The sequence below is a fragment of the Apostichopus japonicus genome, chromosome 17, assembly GCF_037975245.1.
Source record: "Apostichopus japonicus isolate 1M-3 chromosome 17, ASM3797524v1, whole genome shotgun sequence".
In the NCBI taxonomy this organism is placed as follows: domain Eukaryota; kingdom Metazoa; phylum Echinodermata; class Holothuroidea; order Aspidochirotida; family Stichopodidae; genus Apostichopus; species Apostichopus japonicus.
In genome coordinates, this window is record NC_092577.1 from 31,426,248 (window position 1) to 31,450,547 (window position 24,300).

The following is a 24,300-nucleotide window of genomic DNA, read 5'->3' on the forward strand; positions in this document are numbered from 1 at the left end:
CGGGGGGGGGGGGTTGGGTGGGGTGGTTGGAAGAGTTGGGGAGCTTGGTGGGGTAGAAATTTGAGAGGTTCTAAAAACCCCTTGAAGTTTATCACCTCAACGCAGCAAGTTGTCAAATACCCTTTCCCTTCCATTTCCATTCTCTTTAAAACATATAATTAACTAAAACCATACATCTAAAATAAACTTTAAATCTGTTGATGTAGCCATCCATTGTGGGCTTTTCAGCCTTTTCACATAGTCCATCCTATTTTAAAATCCAAATGCAGTTATTTTTGTCAATATAATTCATACCAGCTGTAAATCATTTTTCACTAGTGTGAAAAGAAAACAACTTCTGCTTGTTTCAACATTTATAACTACAGTTGTCAAGAGCCAGGTCGACCCTTATAGAAAAATATTTTACCAGCCCCCCTTTGACCACACCTCTCTGACCCAAACCCCCCCCCCCCCCCCTCATACATGCACGCTATGGAAGATTTAAATTCAACATATTTTAATAGTACTGTACAAGCAACAAAAATGACTAAAAAGATCAAAATTCTGTTTCCATAATTGGACAATTTTATGTATTTATTGTACTATTCCATGAACAGACATATATCCACCAAGGGTTGTTTTCAGTGACTTTTAATACATCCCTTGACTAAATAAAGCCAATACCACCGCCGATCTCATGGCCGCCTCTCCCGCTAACAGCATCCTTAATTCATCCTCCTGATGAGCTGGTTGATGTAGTTCTCTCTGTTGCCGTAGTCACCACCCTCGACCCAGTGGTTACCCTTCTTCCTGTACCCTCCCCTTGGTGGGTTCAGTTTGAACGGCCACAGAAAGTTGCTGACCCTCTTGAAGTCGGGACCCACTGTGTACATTTCGTGGATGATATCCTCAATGCAGATGATATTCTTCCTTCCTGTAAATTAAAAAAAAAAAATAGGGGAAAAAAGAGACCAGAAAGTCAAAAGACTTAGTGATTCCTTGCCCATATGATAATAAACTTTAGGTAGAAGATTTTCTAACGATCTGAAATGCTGAGCAGAAATGGCAAGTCTTGCAGAATGGAGTAATGCATATCTATGCAAAGAGGGTCGAAGGTCACACAAACTTCACTTCTGTAAAATTCTACTTATTCTGACTATAACCAACAATTGACCTTGAATGACCTTTGACCTACATGAAAAACAATAGGGATTATCTTCTCATCAAAGGCTACCAACATACCAAGTTTAAGTTCAGGAAACTTTTCTTCTTGAGATATTGTATTCACAAGGTTTACAGCCTTTGACCTCTGGTGACCTCAAATAACCATTAGCCTCCATGAAAAACACTAGGGATCATCAGTACACCAAAGGCTACCAATATACAAAGTTAAAGCAACTTTTACTTCTTGAGATATCGTGTTTACACGGTTTTCAGACTTTGACCTGTAGTGACCTTTGACCTTCATGGAAAACATGAAAAACCATGTCGGACGCCATCAGTTGGAGTTTCACAAGTTATTGCCCCCAAGAGCCATAATTGACCTTTGGTGACCTTGGATTACATAACGTTTATTTAGTAAAACGTGCATCTACTTCATTCACAATATGTCCCAATATATCAGCCATGTCAGACTTCGTCACTGGAAGTTGTTGCAAAAATTAACGTAAGTGGACATTTTTTTGCCCATAAGCAACCTTGAATGACCTTGGATGGCGATTTTATGAAAAATGTTCCCCTTGATGAAGTGCACTCCATCCTTAAATTGTTATGCACTCCAATGTACGTACACAATGTTATTGCTAAAAAGGTATCAAATCCAACCGTTGGCACCTCATAACTTAAGAACCAGGTGTCCGATCGAAGTGGGAGTTAGTTTCGTCTATAGAGCACACAGAGCTCTATCATATATTAAAATATTGACAAACATTTTTTTCTTTGCCTTGTATCTCCTAAAATGAGCATATTTATAAAAAAAACATGTCGGACCCTGTCAATGGAAGTTTGTTTTCAGCCTTTGACCTCTGGTGACCCCAAATGACCTTTGACCTCCATGAAAAATAACAGGGATAATCTAATCACTAAGATTTACCAACATACTATGTTTAAAGCTCAAGTCAACTTTACTATTTGAGATATCATGTTTACATGGTTTTCAGCTTTTGACCTCTGGTGACCTCAAATGACCTTTGGCTCCCATGAAAAACCATAGGGATTACCTGCTCACCAAGGGCTATCAACACACAAAGTTTAAAGTTCAAGCATCTTTTACTTCTTGAGATATCGTGTTTACAAGTTTTTTTAACTTTTGACCTCTGGTGACCCCAAATGACCTTTGACCTTCATGAAAAACAATAGATATTTTTTGCTCACCAAGGGCTATCTACACACCAAGTTTAAAGTTCATGCATCTTTTACTGGCTGAGATATCATGTTTACATGGCTTTCCGCCTTTGACCTCTGGTAACCCTAAATGACCTTTGACCTCCATGAAAAAGAGTTGGGATCATCTGCTATCCTAGGTCAATCCACAGTCTAATTTTCAAGTTGAAGCATCTTGTACTTCTTGAGATACCGTGTTTACAATTTTTCCCGTCTATGACCTCTGGTGACCTCTCAAATGACCCTTGACCTCCATGAAAAAAGATAGAGACCATCTACTCACTAAGGGCTACCCACATACTAAGTTTGAAATTCCAAAAACTTTTACTCCCTGAGATATTGTGCTTACAAGGTTTTCAGACTTTGACCTCTGTTGACCTCAAATGACCTTTGACCTCCATGAAAAACAATAGGGATCATCTACTTACCAAGGGCTACCCACATACCAAGTTTGAAGTTCATCCAACTTTAACTTCTTGAGATACCGTGTTTACAAGAAAAGCGTCACATACACACACACATACATACATACATACATACACACACACGCCATCACCATCGCATAGATTCCTTCGGCCTTCGGCAAGGAATCAAAAAAGAAATGAAGTTGCTGGTGAGTTTATTTCAAAAGTTTGTACATCGAGCTGAACAAGACACTGAATATTGTTTCCGTCCAAGAGAAACCAGTAGAGTGGCTTTCAAACAGTATTCCATAAATAATCAAGATCAGAACAAGATTTATACCTTGTGATGCTGGCAGGGGAAATATTTTCCCATTCGATTCATTCGACTCTGGATACAAGTCTTAGGAAAATGGATTTGAGCATTTTGCACCAGAACTGGGAAATTAGAAATACTGCCTACGGTATCCTGAATATATCGGGAGAGGCAACATTCCAGTGTGTGATTATCGATGCAAACAACTATAAACAAATATTGCTAAGCCCAGGAAATTATATTGACCCTAGTACAGTCCCAGGAGTGAACTATATTTGAGATGGCAGCATACACTTTTACATGTCAAGTAGAGCGGTCGGTTTCAATTGTAACACTTACATTATAAGGTTTGCAAATGTTGTCAATTTAAAAAAGCACCCTCTAGGAAGGAAACAACAAACTGTTGGTACTATTTTGAATCACAATAGCAAAACAGCTAGCACCTTCATAGTTTCATACACACTGAAGGGTTTTTACCAGAAGGGAAATAGACTTCGATGGATGGGAAAGGAGGATGTTGCATATATTCACTTCAACGAAAAATAATACTTGAAAGCCAAGATGTAGATAAATCAGTTAAGGCTTGTTGAACGTTCATAACTTCTATAGGCTATATCGATACAATATGACCTGGAGCTTTTAGAAATTTCTCATAAAAATTAAAGGTGGGCTGGGCCAGCTCCCCAATCCAGAGATACATTCACTACGTGAAGCATGACAAAACTACATCTACAAGAAGGCTCAGAAGGCCTACAAGTATGTTTCTGAAGTTATCGTGTTCACAAAGTTGTCAGACTTTGGCTTTGTCGACCTCAAAAGACTTTCAACTGGAGGTTCCTTCCAACCTTACTGAGATGTATCATCCTTGTAGTTCAACCACCATGAACTTTTTTAGTCATAGCGTTTTAAAGCCCACGGTGTCACACAACACACACACCATCGACACCACCATTACATTGATTCAGTTTCCCAAGGAATCCACAAAAAAAATTGGATTGCCCTTCTGGAAACGAACAACATGCTGATCAAGAGACTCACCGAGTTCCTTCTCAATGATGGCATTGTCTGTGAGGGGAATGCGAGAGCCCCTGATTTTTCCGTAACCACGTTTGTAGATGAGCTCACGGACAGACTTCAGGTTCGGGTAGCTGTAAAGGTACAAAGTTCCAATATCATTTAGTTCTTTGCCACAACATTTATATCAAAGATATTACAGAAAGTAGCAAGGCACATAAAACGAATCGTTGTGAAACAACGCGATTTTGAATACCGACACTCCATCTTCAAGAATCACGAAATCAAGATATAATATTAAGCAAGCAAAACAGTGGACAGACTCCTTCCCTTTCTTCACAATATAAATACATAGATGCCAACTAAGTGACAAAACATATCAACAGGGAAAATTGTGAAAGGAAGCACTCCAAAAAATCCAGGGGGCTTGTCTAGTAGAGCGCTCCCATAAGCAAATAGAGAGAACAATACAAAGAAACGGTGACACTTATATCCACCCACACACCAACCCAATACGTTCCATTTGAAACATTAAAAAAAAAAATAACATACACCATTGATCAAGCAAGACAGCAGGTACATATTCCTTGACTTCTGCCCGCTAGATGTCCCCCACCCCCTCCCTTCCCCATCTGACTTAGAACTTTCCACACCCTATTCCAAGAGAGAGAATATTTCACCTGCTGTATGTTATGTCAAATATATTAGTACTATGTCCAGTCCCACCGATGTACTATAGTTAAAGATGGATGAATACACTGTAAACTGTGTCACATTATCATGAGTGTTCATAGCTTTCAAACACATTGACAATGTATAGCAGCTCTAATCACTAAAAATCTCATCTTACCCCCAAGCAACGTATGGCTCTACCAATCGCAGCATGTTCAGCGTTGCCTTGTTCAGACGGATGAACACGCCGTTCTGGATCTGCCTCAGACGAAAGAGTTGAAGGATTTTACGGACCTTCGGGCTGACTCCATTGATACTGTAAATACAAGCAAGTATTAAAAACGTCAGCAAACTGTGTCACAGAGTCAAAATTATGTAAAATTATTATATCAACTTGAAAGCAACTTGGTAGATGCTCCTTACTAGCAGAAAACCCCCGCCCCCCCGCCAAAAAGGAAAACAAAACAGGCTGGTTAGAGCTCTTGCATGCATGCATCCATCATCGCACGGGATGAAGATGAAGAAGGAGTGTTAGCTCAGTGGTAAACGTCGGTGCCTTTCAATCATAAGGTCCCGAGTTCGAGTCACTCCAAGATTAATGTATGTCGTCCAGTTACAGAGTTGTTGACAATTGAAAATTCATAGTCATGGACGTTAAATATGAATGTAAGAGACTCAGCTTGCTGCTTTGATAAGCCAATGATGGCTTCTTCCCGAGTTCCTGCTTACAGGAGGATCTAAAATACATACACACAAGATAAATAGAACTACACTGATACTGCTGCAATGCATGTTCTAACGAGTGATCATAGTTTGCCAGTTGGGTACATTTCCATTCAAGAGAGTACTTGTATATGAAAATTAAATGCCTTGTTTTGGCTATGGATGAGAGTTTGTCCAGTAGCTTGCTTCACTTACCCTCTGATTCTGATCACAAATGCAAGTTTGGGCTCATCTGGGACATAGTAGTTGCCGTGCTTGCGTGCTTCCCGAGAGAGACGGATCTTGTCTTGCTCTTGTTTCTTGTAGGTGAGCGCATACTTCTCAGCCCGATGGAAGATTTCTCGCCTCTTCTTTACACGGTTCTGAAGAAAAGAAAGAAGCAGATGACGATGAACAAAACGAAGAAAAGACAGTCTACACAAAACAGTCGATAAGCTTAAATGAAAGCTTCCAATACACTTAGGGCAACAGTGCTAATACTGCCCCACACAAAGTGACAATAGGCAATAAACTAGGCTCCTGGTTGGTTTCATAACATAAGTGGACAGATAGGAGGAATTCTACCAAATTACCAAAAGAAGAAACATGCAGTATTAGGGTTTGCCCTGGTATTCATTTTGTGATGTGACTGCGTCTCTGTTATTTGCGAACACCGCGCAAAATCATTACCAACATTGCCACCTCACTGTTTCAGAGAAGGAATAAAAAATGCGATGTTTGCAATCCAACTTATTTTTATACCATGCCATCATCTGACATTGAAAACTTGGCTGTGAACACTAAATTATAGCAACAAATAAAAGCTCTTCTGCCTATTTGACATAGCATTTGTATCTAATTTATTGTTAGGATGATTCACATTAGGGATGTTTAACAAAATTTTCCAGGCAATCATGCCCCCCCCCCCCTCCCCCCCCCAACCCGGTATGCTCACGCTCTCAAGACAGTTACCGCCTCTCAAATGAGAAACCTAGGGAAGGCAAGTATATACACTATGAAGGGTCGTGTTTAGAAGGTTTAAAGTGTGAAGGATATTCTAACATAACAGATGGACAATGCACAAGTATGAAATTTCTGAACTGTTGTTCCCTAAATGAGATATTTACATGCTTGAGGGCTGCCTGAGTGTGATGAAGTTGTCCTGGAGGCAAGGTGGTTAGTACTGCTATTGTCTCCATGACATACAATAGACACTAAGCTTTGACTATGGACTCAATGTTCAAAGAAAAAAACTTAACCTCTGTAAGCAAACTTCAAAATTTGTTAGACATTTTCTGCAACAATCCTGACCCACTGTTAAATTTTGCCACCCATCTTTGGGTCCTAACCCATATGTTGCAGTCTGTTGTTTTAGATCAACAAATATGCTGAGCCTTACCTTCTTAGCAGTGATCTTCTTCTGGAGTTCCTTGGCATCTCTAGCATGCCTCTGCTTCCTACGTTTCAAAACAGTCTCGGGTACAACCGGCTTGCGGTCCGCTTTGCTGAAAACACAGAGATCAGGAAAGGAACATTAATCTACCTAGCCATGAAAATACTATGCTCAATCTGGATTTGATTTTGTGTAGAACACCTAGCCTATGGCACAACTCAGAGCACAGATTTCATCTGTAAAAGCTTAGAAGAGTTCACACAGTATTAATTTTTGTTTCCAGGTATTATATAGCAAAGGTGCTATACAAACATACAAAATTATACAACAAAGAGCAAAGATGTACACAAATTAACCCTCAACGAGAATGGCAAATCCCTGCTTATAAGAGACAATTTAATCCACTTTGTTTGTCCTTTTGCAAATTTGCATATTAAATGAGAATGGCATAATGCTTATAAACTGTGCCAATGCAATGACTGTGTGGACAAATTTTCCAGGTGAAAATGTCTAAACCAGGAAAGGGTTACATGTTGGACTGTAGACAAAGTAAGCAACCACATACAAATAGAAATCAAATGAACAGTTAAACAAAGCAATGGTTGGGTTCTTTGAATTGTATCTGTGCAATATTTGTTAAGCCTTGGGAAAGTTAATGATTAGCCTGGGTTTAACGTAGTATCCACGCCTACAAATACATAGCCATGACATGACCTATAAGGATTGTACACTGTAATTTCTCAATGGTAAGAGCAAAAATGTGCTTTAAAACGAATAAAATGACATTGGAACAAGACAACCACAACTATCACTCAGTGCAGCTTGGGCCTGCTGTACATCAATTCTCACAGAGTTAGGTGTACACACAGAATGTTTCCAAACTCCAGCACATAATTGTCATATATGAGGCGGAAACCCAGAGAACTACTGCCACCATGTATGTTTAACTGACATCAAGCAGCTATGCCTAGGCCTTTTACTTTATGTATAGATTATATAGCCTAAGCTCACTACTTGCAATACTAGAGCTAGGATAAAGGCCTACTCTGAGTATGCAATTCAGGATAAGTCATGATGTTACCATGCCAGGCCTCTATATGATAATCTTAACTTCCCACAAAGAGGTATAGGTCTAAAACAGAATGCTAGCCCAGTACTACTACTACTACTAGCCTAACACGCTAAGGTTGGGCATTGAGCCTTATCTACAATTACACTACTAGTACCCCTAAGACAAGTCTATACCTTCATTTTTTAATTCATTATTGCAGCTAAGAGTCTGTGGAAAGTGAGAGCCTAAGGTTGGCAAGTCGTGGCTTACAAGTAAGAGAGTAATTCTGTGCTGTTGTCGGGTAGGCTGGCCTAACATTATTTGACAGGCTAACCGTACTCAGTTTACTAACGCAAGTGTGTATTGAGATGTTTAAAATATCAGTTTAAATTCACGATTCGCTACAACCAATTAGTCTAATAAATGCGAGTATTAAATGAGAAATTTCTGGAATCACTTAGTGTGATATTCTTGCAAACATTTGGAAGGTGATGCTCGAGATATATACAGATAAACTTTTGTTAATATGTTACGTACTCGTTCGCCATGATGGCCTAGTAAAAAGAGGACGTTGGGTGGAGTCTATCGTTACGCGTGTAAGCGCTGCAGCTCTTGCCAACGCATGGATAGCTCGACGAATGGTACACATATTATATCAACATTGAGCAATGTTTGTGAATAATTATGACCTTAACTATTGTTTTAACTAATAAATATTCCTTTGAAATACTTCTTCTTTCAACTTGTGGATATTGTACGATCCAGTTTGTTGATAAGTTCTGAGATAGAAAATCCTTGGTTGTGAGATTTGGTTCATGGTTATTGTTTTCATGCATAATACGGCCACTTAGGTGAAGAAGCTTCACTTCTCTCGATATTGCTTTTACGCGCTACTAAGGATCCAGTGTCAAAATTTGATGCACAGAACAATGATACTTGCATATCAGTCTATCGAATTCGCGAAAAGGTAATTTTGCGACAAGTTTGTTTTCAGTGACACATGCAGCTGTATGTAGCATAGACCCCTATTAATTTGTTTTAAATCCCCTTTCTTCGGTGCAGGAAGGCTATACGGACAATTTGATATCATAGATGATGGAACTTACACTTAGCTAGTACTGGAACACCATTTTCTTAGATAAACAGCTTATTTGCCAGTAATACACTGTGTGAAATACGCACTGAACTATATCTAAACTATATACATGACATTATGTAAATGTTGTGTGACTGACGGCATGATATCATTTTACTGCATAAAATCAGGCCATGGCAGTACAAATTTCCTAATACTGTTTCTGGCTGAATTTCCTTAACAGGCGCTTGCGGACGGGGATGGGGGGGGGGTGCAATCTAACACAATTTCACTAGAAGTAGGGGGCCTACACAAAATTTCAATAGGAGTCCTTCTAACGTAACCCTGCCTTCGACCTGGAGAAGATATACACCCCACCCCCCCACCAGTGGCGTAGTTACGTTCTTTTGAGTGGGGGGCTAAAGACTGATGGGCGGCCTGGGGGAGGGGTCTCCCCTTTGGAATTTTTTTGCATTTCCAGGTGGCCTCAGATGCAATTTGGTGCAATATAGCACACTTCAACCCACCCACTCCATTTTGTATATAATTTTGCATTTTCACCTGGCCTTAGATGCAATTTGGTGCTCCAAATGAGATTTTTTTCTCATTTGGAAATGAAAAGGGTGTTTTCTGACTTGCGAAATGGGGGGGGGGCGGAATGATACTTCCGCCCTCCATATTTTTCACCGGGGGGGCTGGCGCCCCCCAGCCCCCCGGTTCCTACGCCCTTGGTAGTCACACTCAAATCCTTCAATTTTTGTTTTTTGTGTTCCTCTACCCTAGCTCCCAAGTTTTCATCAACGTCAATCTTAGGCCTATACAAATTAGTCCTATCAATTACAAACTGCCATGATTTTAAGCCGTCTCACCCAAAGTCCTCATCATAGCCTAAACATGTCTCTTGAGTGATGCCATATGTAGATCTAATTATCAGTTTGTAGCTAATTATAACTTTAACTTTCATATCCCAAACCAATAAAAATTGTTATGTTGATCATGATGAGTACATGCACATCTGAAGTTGGTTTCACAACTCAGAGGCTCGATAATTGGCTATAGATAAAATATATATATATATATATATATATATAAAAAAATAAAAATAGCAAAATGCCCAGGTGTGCACGGGAATGAACTCTTTTCAGCTGTAAACTCCAACAAGAATGAGATTAAGTTAACTATAATGCGGGATGGTGTGGGGGGGGGGGGGTTATGGGGGTATGCATCTTAAAGGTCTTCAGTATTTACCCAAACTGTAACGTGCTAAATGTTGCTAAATGTCTTCGAAAGTAGTATGGCAGTATTTCTTATATGAATATATTACATTTAATTAATACATATGTAACTTAAATTAGACAATGTTAATTGTTGTCGCAATGAGGACAAATGCTTTGAGAGTGGCAATCCGAAATGCAGTTTGGAATTTGAGCATGAGCCTGGCCATTATTTGACACTTTCTAACATAATTTAGGACGCAATACTGATGACCAAATATCACGGTAAGTCATCCGTCTCGTGATGATATTTCAGCATTTTCTAAAATACAATTTCTGGTTACCCACTGCGCACATACTCATTATGTATGCAATAATGTTCAGTACAATTGGCAAACCAATTAATATACCTGTGATGTGGCCGAGTGGATAATGGCGATGGTATTTGAAGCAATGAGGCTTACGACAGTCGGGAAGTTCCGGATTCTATACCCGGCCGGGTCATAGTTACGTGGGTTTTTCATCCAAGAGCAATCTTCAGTTTGCCCATCTGAAATGACTTTCTAGACTCCATATTTGAGTTAAAATGTTGAATTGAAAGCCACCAGACGTGTAAATTGTAACCAATAACCTTTCGGGTTTCTCCCACATTTGTGGTCGCTTAAGCGTCGTAAAAATAACTGATGATTATTATTATATTATATATATTAAAGTATGAAACAGAGGTGCTTCAAGTCACATGTGATCTTTAATATAATAACAAACAATACCAAACATCGAGAACTTACAAGTAGCTGCCGAATGTGTGCCAATCTATAAGACAATGAAACTGCAATATGCTAACGGTAATCAGATAGGCCCTATGACGTAACGGATTATCATTCTACTTGAGCGTTGAAGAGAAGAAAAACGCATGCTTTTCGGGAAAATAGCTCTCGACCCAAACGAAAATTGTCTCGCGACCAACTCTTGAGTCGCGATATATATATATATATATATATATATATATATATATATATATATATATATATATATATATATATATATATATATATATATATATATATATATATATAGTTTCGATTTGTCTTTGTTGTAAACTCCCATGGTGATATGGTTATTAAACCACAAAGAAGCTATATATTCGGTGCATTGATTTGTGAAGAACCGGAATACCTTCTTCATACGTTAAAGCAGTAATTCCGCGTTTGATCCATAAGTTTGTGGATACTTTACCAGACGTATCGAAATGTGATCATCCAGTCCGATCAAATAATTTGTCTCCTTTTTATTCCTTCAAAGAGAATTAAATATAACTAGGAAGTAGTAGCATTCCATTCGGTACTTTGTACTACGCTATATTCTCGCAACCAGGTGTTGGGAGTTAGGAGGGGGTGGGTTGGATACCAACAAGTAAAAAAGCGGGACACAACATTCGCGTCCCGTATATGTAATTTGTGAAGTTATACCACGCTGCATCGTTGTATACATGCGGAGGTAAAATCTCAATATGGTTATAGCCTTGGAAACGTCTGGCAAATTTGTAGGATACGAAAGTTTATGGGCAATTAAGCTAATTTGCAAACCCATTAAAGAATCTGCTTTGGGATCTTAACTCTCATTTTAACTTGCTGCTTTAAAATCCCAATCAATTTGCTTCCAGTTATTAAGATTGACTGAAACTGATTCCAATGTTTGTTGCGACAACTTAGGGTATTTTTTATTTTTATTTTGGGATGTGATAACTTCTAAGAAAACTTTCACAATTATTCGTTGGTGATTATCGCCGATAGTTCCGGATTCAATGGTTGGATCAATGCCGTGATAGTCACATCGCTTTATAGTGTACTTACCGCTTTATACATGTGTACTTATATATGTGTGTGTGTGTGTATTTGGGCCCCGATATGCGCGTTCATTGTCACCGACAGCATTCGCGAATACCGTTACAATATTATTTGCGAAGATTTTTAAATTTGTTCATGTGGAATTTCTCGAATGTTGGAATCTATTGACAAGAATCGTAAAGTTACCTATTTTTCTTTGAAGTTCGTTTGGAATTCAGTTATTACTTTTTTATACTGACGTTGATACAAATACTTCTTATAATAAGATACTATATATATATATGTTATTCATTATTTTACTGGATAGTACGTGACTTGTCGACAATACCATTATGAACTGCATGTGAGCGTGTGAGTCTATATAAACAGACATATATTAAATCGTGCTAAGACGCAGGCTGAAAAAAAACCCAAACTACCTCAAAGATGGATTAACTCAAAGCCATTCCGCTTTTTGCAAACTTTGTAGTGTATATGAGCCAATATCTACCAATATTTCTGTATTTGAAACTTTCACTGTTGATGGATCTCAACGTATTTTAAGTTAGGTCATTCCGCGGTGGATTGTTTTGTGCCCTGCGTGTTTACCGCCAATTGCATCATAAAACAAGACAGACGATTTCAGATTGATTTTAATTTTATAACAAAAAAAGCTTGTTCATAAATCTGAAATATATTACCATATCCGTCGATAACGATGATCGACAATATGCAACCAGGCGGTTTCCCAAAGCAGCGAAGACGTTCAGTAATCGAGAAAATTATCCAGATTATAGCGCCAACACCTCGGAGGTAAGTATATACCCGCACTGACTATATAAACGCCACTTAGTATGCATATCTTTATACACAAAGAGACGAACACACACACACACACATGGTGGTTCTCATAAACAAAAATCCAGAGTGGAGGGAGAGGGAGAAGGCCGTGGCAAGTAGTGACAGGTCTGCGATAATAGCCTAAGGATCAAACGATTTACAATAAGAAATAGTTAACCTGTTTACAGGTTGACCTTTTTCAAGGGTGATTTTTCAAGGGAGAAGTTCAGCCCTCGCTTACCCCCCCCCCTCCCCTACACCTCCTCCAATGCACGTTCACAAATGTAGAAGCGAAGAATCGTGTATCAAGCGCATAAGAGTATACCATTGTTCTTGCGTGCCTACCGTCCACGGAAACTCCATGTTACTCTGTGATTTTATAAAAGTAACTGGTTAGGCCTAGTGTAATAACCGTACTTCATTTATCATTCGATGCATACAATTGTAACTTCATAGTTAAATATGCCGTTAATATATGAATGCAAGAGACTGACTTGCAGTTTTGATCAGCCAATGAGGCTTCTTCGCGAGTTCCTGCTTGCAGGAGGATCTAAATTGCATACATACATAGTGCAGCGTTTCGCATGCACTGTGATGATAGCAATATGAAACGTTTTTGTAATGAGCTGGTAATTATTCTCAAACATGTAGTAATAATAATAATAAGTAACTTTCCGCCAAAATTGTAGTACGCAAATTATAAGCTATAAGCATATAGTGTACACGTTTATGCTAATGTGTTGCATTGTATATTCAAGGTAATTGTCCACTAAATAACCCCAGTTCCTGCAAGTGAGTTCAGGATCTTTCTCTCGTATAGTCATGAAACATATATGTTCTGACATGAAGTCCAGTGCTCCATTGTGTTGTTGTCAAGGGAAAGCCACGCTCACCATACGTAAGCATGCACATGTAGACACAATCATGTAAACGCCGATCTTGTGAGCATGCGCATAATCAGCTGTCATATATCATTAGCACATAGCGTTACGAAATATTGCAACGTGAATTGTTGTGGTGTAGACTATAACAGGAAATATAACATGACGTACCCAGGGAACTTATACACTGGCAGTTAGCCAAAACAAGATACATCTAAGTAGTACGGTATAGGAGTGACTACGCAATCGTATTATCGACGCTCGTTAACAAACGGATTATCATGCGGGTAATTGTATGGGCTGATTAAATGTTAGTGTACCCGTAGTAGACAGACGTATGGAGTCCCAAGTGACTTGACCGTACCAGAGAGAGCCTCTTAGAATACGACGTTCCCCAGGTCCTACCAAGAATGTGACGTCAGATGGGTGCTAAACAATAGGTAATGAAAATTCCAACAGATTGACGGAAATTAACTTAGAAGTAGCAGTCGATCCCTGCGGGAAAACAGCAGCTGTTGTCAAAACATCGCGAGCTTTAGTGTGTAAAGCAAAGGTTTTTATATTGTTAAATGGTTTGAGTCAAAACTCAAACGTGCATGCTTTTTATTTTTCATACTAATTTATATTGTATTTTATTCTGCATTTTTTACTACATATTTTGTGTCATATATATATATATATTATTTGCTGTTACATAGCGTTTTAGAGCACTTTTGTGGATTTTACGCTTTACAAAATAAATTATTATTATTATTAAGTTTACCGGTTTTATACCGTCATGAGCAACGCCTTACCTGCTTGCGTAATACAAAATGTGCCGGTGTACATCGTCAACGTTCCCTTATATACCTTGTCGTACGTTTGTTGTTTGTACTCGAAACAACCTTTATGCACTATAGTTGTAGAAAGTTACTCCTCCAATCTATTTTATATTTTTCGCTTAACAATAAGGATAGTTTCAACTGCCGTCCTTTTAAGGTTATTCAACATTACATAAAACATTTTTAATGTGTGTAAATACTGTTTCTCTACACGTTGTCTTCATTCTATAACCTGTAAGCGATTTGTTCAATAATTCGTCTTATAGACTTTTAAGTAGCGCAGAAAAACATTTTTGCACCGTTGGCTTGCCATAGGCGTACGTTTTGGTTAACCTTGGCCTCAATATGTTAACTTTTGTATCATTGCTAACAACCATAAAGGTATAAGTTTATTCATGGCCCACATATCGATAAAGGCAACCTAGAACATTGACTAGTTAGTTATACATAGCCTGATATTTACATGAAAAGCATCATGTTGAACTAAATGATTAGTAATGATACTTCCATACAGTAACCTTTTCGGTTTTGTTTTGGCATTGGAATTTTTGTGAATGATTGTTTCTGGAAGTGAAGTATTCTAAAGTTGGCCATATATCCTGGAAATATTGGACCACAAAAACACTCAGAGCCACCCCTCCCTTTAAACGTGTACATTGTAGGCCTACATACTGAATAAGTTATATGTCAACATTGAAGGAGGAAGGGTGGGGGGTGAGGTTCAACAGCAATATCATATTCCCGGAATTCCTGTAGAAAATATGGTCACCAGGCCATATATACTGTTCTGAATTTCCAACTCACTACAAATTTCAATATATATATATACATACTATATATACTATGTATACTATATATATACTATATATACTAGATACTGACGAAGTTATATGTCAACATTGAAGGAGGAAGGGTGGGGGGGGGTTGGGGTTGGGGTGAGGTTCAACAGCAATATGTATTTATATATATATTGCTGATTTAAATAAGTATATGTCGATTTAAACTGGTATAAGTCGAATTAAATTGGAATATGTAGATTTAAATTGACATATACCTATTTAATTCGACATGTCATCGATTTAAACTAGTATGTGTCGATTTAAATTGACATATACCGATTTATTTTACTTATCATCGATTTAAATTGGTATATGTCGATTTAAATCAATGATATGTCGAATTAAACTGCAGTCGATTTAAATCGATGATATGTAGAATTAAACTGGTATATGTCGATTTAAAACGGTAGAAGGCAATTGAAGCTTCTGGAAACTGGTATAAGTCGAAGGAAATTGGTATATATCGATTTAAATCGGTATAAGTCGATTGCCCACGATTTGAGACTGATGGCCCGCCATACGCTTGGTGCAGAGTGCACGCTAAAACAAGAAACCTGGAACCTATAATGTTTATATGGCGCTTACAGATCTCCGTAAGCATATCTGCTTCCGCGTCGCAGTTAATTTCACTCAGGCTTTGATGATTGTTAAAATCCCAGTGACACTAGACCAGGTGTAATCTATGCAGTCCTTTCATAACATGGCAAAGTAGGCTCTCGTTAAGTTGCTCAAATTCGCAATATCATGGCCGTACATATCGGTTGATAAACTGAGGCAGTGAAAGTGCTAGGCTGTGTATACCGCATCATTGAAGAAGACATTCGACATGGATACTGAATATTGTAGCAGTATACGATCGTAGCTGTCATCATTATGTGTACAGGCTTATGTTAAATTACTTCGGAAAAAAACTTCACAGTCATTTAGAGCGTCATCCTCCATCAGCTTACTTGTACCTTCATCGGACGGGTTTGTAAAATGCCGAAACCCAAAAAATTGTTAAGTCCAAGGAAACTCCCAAATATCTTCCGGTAAGTTCAGCTTAAATTTAGTCTCTAACCAGAATATTTCCGATCAATATACATGATGCATGTGTTTGCTAATAATGGGACGGGTGACTTTCATCCCGCTGTGCCAGCCGTTATATGCGGCTTGTATTATTGGTCTGTATTGTAAATAGTAGGCCTATCTACTGGTAGACCCAGGCTTACCCCTCCGGATTCTATGTGAAATTGGCGTTTTATGGGTTAAAACTCGTCCGCCAGTGCATGTTGACCATTATTTGACTTTTGTAGCATATATGTGGCTAATGCTAATACCGATTATCATATACAGTAGTATGAAAGCTAAATATGGACGTGTGTAAAGGCTCTAGAGTGTATGCTGATGTAAACACTTCCTCCATGATTTTAAGCATATATCTCGCATGCCGATATCCATGTCACAAATTGACAATACTAGCGAAATAGGAAGCTTCTGTCTCAAGATATTTTATGAACAAGAGAAGTGTCTATAGTGCACACATCACCAGTTCCGTAAACACAATGATATTTGCACTTAATTGTTCCGCAAAGAAAGAGGAAAGGGGGGGGGGCGTTGGAGGTGTGTGTGTGGATTGACTAGTCACCAGAATTTTTAGAAAATTTAATGGAGGGAAATGTAATATTCTTCTCCTTCATTTCAATCATGGAAAATTACATTTTATATAGTCCATGTGCCGATCTCCAAATTTCGACATAACTTGTGGGAAATTAAGTCATAATTTCTGGCTTTGTGACAGTTATTAAAAGTATTTAGCCTTTATTATAGTGGTGCACGTATTGTTTACTTTGTGTACAATTTCAGTGCGGGTACTTTCCCTTTCGGCGCTCCATAGTTCTTTGTTGTTGAGAGTCCTGCATGCTGCTCCGTTATGTCTAGCTGTGTTCTATACTGATGTCAGGGTATTTCCAGCTTCTGTTTATCTAGATTTGCGCAATGCATTTTACATATGCTAATCCAGAAATTCATCCCTGAGGCGCTCGAGAGGATAGGTAGTTTGCGAGAGGATACGGATGCCGGAAACATTCGAAACCAAGAATCAAACCATTGCTTAGCGAGTATTGAAAACACAACGGGTGTGATATGAGGAAAGGAGGGGGGAAAAGGGGATTATCCTCTATGAGGATATGGAATTTGCAAATTGCACCTTGCGGATTAAGGAGCAAAGAACGGATTACATATGTTTGTAGAACTGATAGAGGCCGGTGATGTGAGATTTAATACGAAAGATCCAATCGGTTTCTTACGTTAACGTTCAGTAGCGGATTTGAAGTTCGAGGTAATTAAAATAAATTCTAGGTTTAATGACTATGAAGATTGAAATGCTCGGAAACGTGGAATCCTGCCAAATAATCACGAATAATGTTTTTGTGATTATTAAAACTTAAGCGGAACCGGGAGCCTGTTTAACCTATACATAATTGCCCTCTTTGCAAAGTTTTCCTGTAAAGTCATGGTTTATTTGGTTCTAAATTCCATCAATGCAACTTACACTTATCTAGCGTCATACTTTCATTGTGTTACATTTTGTACTGTTAATTCGACTGCCAAGTATTGCTGATGAAGGTCCCAGTGGGACCGAAATTTCCAATATAGTTTCTAAAACATAACTCCTTATTTGTTATTTCTCTGGTTTTCTCTAATTATATATATATATATATATATATATATATATACAGATATATATATATATATATATATATATATATACAGATATATATATGTATATCTCCCACTGCATCTTTATTTAGGATTTGGGAATTCCCATGAGGACGAGTAAACTTTAAACTATATGTGAAATGTGGGGTTTCTCCGGTGTGATTGTCTCGGCATGCTGCCAAGTTCTCGTCTGTCAACATCCGTTCGGCTTCCTCAAGTTCAACATCTGGCCGTTTCAATTTGTCTATGATTTCAAAATACTCATGTTCAGTTTTCTCTTTGATTGCGATCGTATATAGCTAATGTGAATAACATGTACAGAGCCATGTTATTACTTCCTTGTTGGCTTTGTCTATGATTAGTGGCGTAGCGCGTTCTGCAGTCTTGGAGGATATGTAGGACTTAGTGCCAGTTTCACAAAGATCACTAAGTCGCCTACATAACTTAGTCCACTCTCCACTCACTGGCGGATCCAGAGCCTTTGTTTGGGAGGGGCCAAAGTGGCATTAGAGTGATATGGGGGAGGGGTCTAAGGGGAGGGGGTGCCCCCCCTCCCCTTTGGAAAATTTTCTATTGCTGAATGCCCTCAGATGCAATTTGGTGCGACAAAAGTGTACAATGGTGATGTTAATTTACTTCTAAAAAAAAAAATGTTTCCTAGGTGTAATTTTCTAAAATATTTATAAAACAAAGTTGGGATCATCTTTCTCAAGAAATTTTTATTCCTCATAGGTTATAAATTTCTTACACCAGCCTGTAACTGCAAAATGGTGTTAAACTGTAAATCCTCATGCTCATACATTTACATAGCTCCCAACTCTTGAGAAGGCAAATGCTGGTCCATTCCACGAATCGCAGTCCTGGGGGAGGGGTATAAGGGGAGGGGGTGTCCCCCTCCCCTTTTGATTTTTTTTGGAATCCTGGTGATGCCTACATTTAAAATGGTGGCACTTAGAAAGGCTTTTGTCACCCAAAATTTTCTGAGAATTATGCATTTTTTTGTGTGTAACATCAATAAATTGAATAATAGGTGATAATTCATTCTTTCCCGTGGCATGAAAATGTTCGCTGCTCGCCCCAATGAAAAGAAATATAGGCTAATTTGAGGTTCAAATGATGCTGTAAAGGAGGTTTTATACTCTATTATGCTAAATGCTAAAGAAATGATGGTTGCTAAGTCAAAATTTGATGCAAATTTTTGTATGTATACTTGACAATTACAATGCGTTTTTTTTTCGGACGCTTGTGCCGGTCAGCGGGTTTGGGTGTTAGAATGCGGGTCTAATTCCCGCGAATTGCGGGTCAGTTGGGAGCTCTGCATTTAATTTTAAACCAGAAAACGAACAGGTTTAGACTAGTCTACCACTGCTATTCCTCTCGATGTTTTTAATTTCCAATCATATGATTTAGCGGATGTTCGGAAACACTTTTTGGCTCACCTTTGGGGGGGGGCCATGGCCCCCCTTGGCCCCCCTTGGATCCGCCACTGTCTCCACTAACTATAGCTTAACGGGACTTAGACTCCGTCTCGTCTGGAAGAGACTGGACTGACCTCATAGTGTATTTCTAGTCATGTGATCGATCTGGCGCCAATTTTTAAAACTGCTTAATCTTTACAAATTACATATATAAACAAAGTATCTCAACTATACAACAATGGCCGCACTTCAAATGAACTTAGGCAAAAGAGTTGCTTCTGTACTACGCAGAGAACGTATATACGTTCCGGGACCGAAATTATTCTCTCGACAACTACAATGATGTATATACGAGCGATATCGGTTTCACGAGAAGATGGGTTGATGCACTTTAAAACACATGAGCTATAATGAACACTTTCAGAGTTTTTCTTATGTAGCTCTTAGCAAGAGCTCCGAGAGAGACATCACTAGAAGTGTTAAGTATATAGTACCTTCACATGCCCTTCCTTTGCAGCACCCTAGTATAAGTGCTATCTTTCGTGCACCTAAAGAACTGTTTTCCGGAACACATGAGGTGTTTATTTTAATTCTGTCTGCACCTTCAAGAGCCAGGATTGAAAGTCTGCATTTAAAGTTGTCATTATTTCTTTAAAGGTTTTATGATCTGTAAATATAGGGTTTAGTGGAATCTTCCAAAGTAGATAACACTTTACTGGAAAACGCTTAATATGTGCAAATTGAACCATCTTTACAAGGTATACTTACTATATAGTCAAACATAGGGACTGTTTTTTAGACTCTTAACCAGTCATTAGTTGAAACCGCATTTGAGTCAAGAGTTCGTCTGTTAGTAATTTTTCCACAGTAGCATCTGCTGACAGGTCTAACAACATGTGCTACGGCGTTATAACAAACTTCAGTTTATACTGATCGACTATATTGTCTCATATTCATAGTACAAACTGATCAAGCCATGGACATTGGATGTCCTAGTGATGCAAACTATAAGAGGACCTCCAAAAGAGAGGGTCAGATTGATATTTAGCATTTTAGAGACGCCCAGGATGTGGCACTCAAGTGGCACTCAAGTCAAGTATCGGGAGAGATGATTAACAATTGTACTGAATAGTATTTAAGATATAAACAAAATGAATAAAATCTTCTACTTTTAAAACTTGTCTTTAGTTGATTGGTGGACATAGTTTCCGGTCCTTGACACCGGGCAGGCGCGTAGCCAAGGGGGGGGGGAGGCGAAGAGGGCAGCCACCCCCCCCTCTTGAGCATATTTAAAAAAAAAATGTTTTTATGATATCGCTAGTATTTTCAAAAGAGAAAATGCTTAGATGCAACTTACAAGGCCTGGGAAGTGCCATTTCCAGCGATCTGGGAGGCATTTTCATCCAAAATTTTCTTGTACGCTTCGCGCCAGCCAATGGTGGCGCTACGCTTAGAGAGTTTGCAATGCCGAATCTACAGTTTCGCCCCTCCCTTGGCAAATTCCTGGCTACGCGCCTGACACCGGGCCAGTTAAGAAGATAATTCGGCCCTCCCCCATCCCCCTCCCCGGTGATACTTTCACCCTTGCCATATGTCGGTTTCTCGTGCTCTCATTTGAGCACGAGGAAACGTGATGGGATATTATTAATATTGTCTTAATGACGTTAGCGAAAATGCTAAATCATCTTTATACCTAGGTAATTTGAATTCCTGCTCGAGACACGCCTGTATCTGTTAAGCTCATCAGGCGCGTTGCCAGGAATTTGCCAAGGGAGGGGCGAAACTGTAGATTCGGCATTGCAAACTATCTAAGCGTAGCGCCACCATATGTTGGCGCGAAGCGTACAAGAAAATTTTGGATGAAAATGCCTCCTAGATCGCTGGAAATGGCACTTCCCAGGTCTTGTTAGTTGCATCTTAGCATTTTCTCTTTTGAAAATACTAGCGATGTCATAAAAACACTTAATTTTTTTTTTTAAATATGCTCAAGGGGGGGGCGGCTGCCCCCTTCGCCCCCCCCCTTGGCTACGCGCCTGAAGCTCATCGTACAACTGTGTAAACAAAAGTAAGTGGGCCTGACGTTTCGATCCTAGCAGGATTGACTTCAGAGGTTGAATGACACTATAGTGATATGTTAGATATTGAATGTTTACAGGAAATATGTTGAAATAAACTTCTTCGTTTTGTTTTTTTTGTTTTATGTGATGAGGTGTGAATGCAGTTATAATACGGAAGCATAGTGCATGTCTATGCACGTGCGCAAAACACTATTGGCACCATAAATGAATTAATCTTGAAACTAGCCGTCTCATTGTCCAAGTGCGCATGCGCCTGATGTGTATGACTGTTCCATGCATGCAGGTCATGTCACATTAGCGAGCGAAAACACGTATCACATTTCCATGTTAATGTGTCGAATATAGCATGGAGCTATAACAACTCCATGCATATAGGTTATCTATCAAATCAATGAAACAGACTATGCTCTCACCTTTTCTTATACTTCAGAACTCTGAAAAATTAGATTTCAAAACAACACAACGATGACGTCATATTATAAACACAAGTGCCAAGCACAGGCATGTACCGGATGCGCGACGATCATACCGTCACACATACACGCACATTTACACACACAAAAAAAAACATTAGTTCTATAAATAACTGTGCAAGCCACATTCCGTGCATGTAGATGACATTTTTGCCAGTCATTATATTTGTTTGTCACTACTTGCTGACGATTAAGGAAGAGGAAATGTTCACAGTATTGATTAAATGTCTTTCTTGTTTTTAGCACAAAAGATAAGAACTAAGTAAGCAGTTTTCATGTGATATAAATTACTTGTTAATAAGTCTATGCTAAGGTTGTCTGTTCATTTGCGAACTTAAAACTTCCAACCTTCCACCTAGTATTATCTATAAAGATTCCCATTTAGGAAGAGACTAGTGGAAACTTCATTGACTTTTACGGAAGAGGAAATGGTCAACTTACTTGATAAAATGTCTTTTCAAGTTTTTCGCGAAAGATGTTAAACTAGTATTGGTATGCAGTTTTCCTATGCGAAAAGAATGACGTTTATATTAATATACTAAGTAAAAACATACTAACTAATACTTACAACATTTGAACAATTATTGACTAAAGATTCCCCAAGTCAGGGAGATATACTCGTGTTACTCACTTGACGTACACCGTCGTGATGATCATACGGTTATGGCCAGGGGGTAGGAGCCGGGGGGGGGGGGGGGCACTGGGGGCACGTGCCCCCTTTTTTTCCAAAATAGCAAATGTGCCCTACTGGCAAATAAAATGTGCCCCTTTGATGAAGAACTGTCGTTTGGATATCTAAAGCCTTTGTTAATTTTAATATTTCATTTTAATTATTTATTTTAAGTCTGTACATGCTATTTTTAAGTGGCATCCCATATCTTTTGGTATAGCACGGTTAACAATAAACAATCTCAATAAAGTATTGATAGCATGCATATACTAACACATCATATATATTTGAGTGATATGGCCGGTGTTTATCGGTTTATAACATAACGAGTTATGTTTTTGGAATGAGAAAATGCCCCTCTGATGTTGTGCCAACCCCCACACTTTTTTGTCAGTCTTTTGTTCATCCTTATAATGTTTGTATTTTGCCTTTGAAAGGGATACAGTCTATCAAAACAGTTCGACATATTGTTGCGTATACGAAATAAATTTGCCACATGTTTGCCCAGGTTTGCCCGGCTTATTATGCAAGACATGTATGGATGTTAAATTAGATTCAGTGTAGTTCAGTTCCGTTCAGTCCAGTTCAGTTCAGTTCAGTCCAGTTCAGTTCCGTTCCACTCAGTCCAGTTCCGTTCTGTTCCTTTTCGTTCCGTTCCGTTCTGTTCCGTCCCGTACAATGTCTCATTCGGTGGAAACCTCCGAGGGCCGCAGTAAAAACTGCTTGTTGAAGTTTGAGCATCAGTGACCATTATTGTACTTTCTAGCACATTTGATATTTACGATATTTATTGATACAATATATACATACAATATATACATATATATATATATATATATATATATATATATATATATATATATATATAGGTATATACGAGGAGAATGGAAGCTCGCGACCGGATAAGAGGTGATGACAATACGGGCTTGTCAAGGGCAATTGAATGCAAAATAGGTTTGCTTCGAGGTTGGTTTCATCTCCTGTTTACTTGTGCAGGGAAAGCCCCTGTTAGTGTTACGCACCATGGCGTGGGCGTAGAGTGTGAGTGAATTCTTTTTATTAGTTTTATTATTTTTTGGATGACAATACGGTCTTATCACGGGCAAGAATACCAGATATATTGTTTCGAGGTTGGTTTCATCTCCTGTTTACTCTGAAAAACGTCTTGAATTAAACTTGTGCAGGGAAAGCCCCTGTTATATGCACCATGGCGTGGGGGCGTAGAGTGTGAGTATTATTATTATTTATTTTTATTATTATTTTTTGTGCGAGTATACAACCCGTCGCATTACACAACAACACGTATTTACATGTGGGCAAAGGTCGATCCACTATCAAACTGCGCGTGTGTTTGTAGGGGGAGGGAGAAGGGGAAAGACGGGGGGGTGGGAGTAGCAGAAAACCGGTGCGATGTGGGACTTAACAATGCAGACGAAATTTCGACTATTTTGTCGGAATTTCCAATCTTCATTATGTACCATTATTTTATGTAAAATGGGCGCTAATGAAGCTTTTCACAAGTCTGGGTCACGGGCCATGCCCGCTGCTCCACCGC

At 38.8% G+C, this 24,300-nt stretch overlaps 2 protein-coding genes across 4 annotated transcripts in view; one reads left to right on the top strand and one right to left on the bottom strand.

The window, feature by feature from the left end:
• Positions 1–541: 541 nt before the first annotated feature.
• LOC139984553 (large ribosomal subunit protein uL30-like) lies at positions 542–8,501 on the bottom strand. The gene is made up of 6 exons (XM_071998491.1): positions 8,448–8,501; positions 6,866–6,971; positions 5,683–5,849; positions 4,943–5,080; positions 4,117–4,226; positions 542–913 (listed from the first exon to the last, which is right to left on the bottom strand). The coding sequence occupies exons 1-6, from the start codon at positions 8,456–8,458 to the stop codon at positions 705–707; spliced, it is 741 nt and encodes a 246-aa protein (XP_071854592.1). The 5' UTR covers positions 8,459–8,501; the 3' UTR covers positions 542–704.
• A 7,537-nt stretch (positions 8,502–16,038) lies between these two features.
• The window catches only part of LOC139984186 (uncharacterized), a 67,491-nt gene continuing 59,229 nt past the window's right edge, over positions 16,039–24,300 (top strand). For 2 of the 3 annotated variants that reach the window (XM_071997969.1, XM_071997971.1), the window contains exon 1: positions 16,039–16,437. In XM_071997969.1, coding sequence (XP_071854070.1) covers positions 16,385–16,437 — 53 coding nt within the window. In that variant the 5' untranslated portion in view covers positions 16,039–16,384. The remainder of the gene's footprint in view (positions 16,438–24,300) is intronic. The other variant, XM_071997970.1, reaches the window with a different exon arrangement.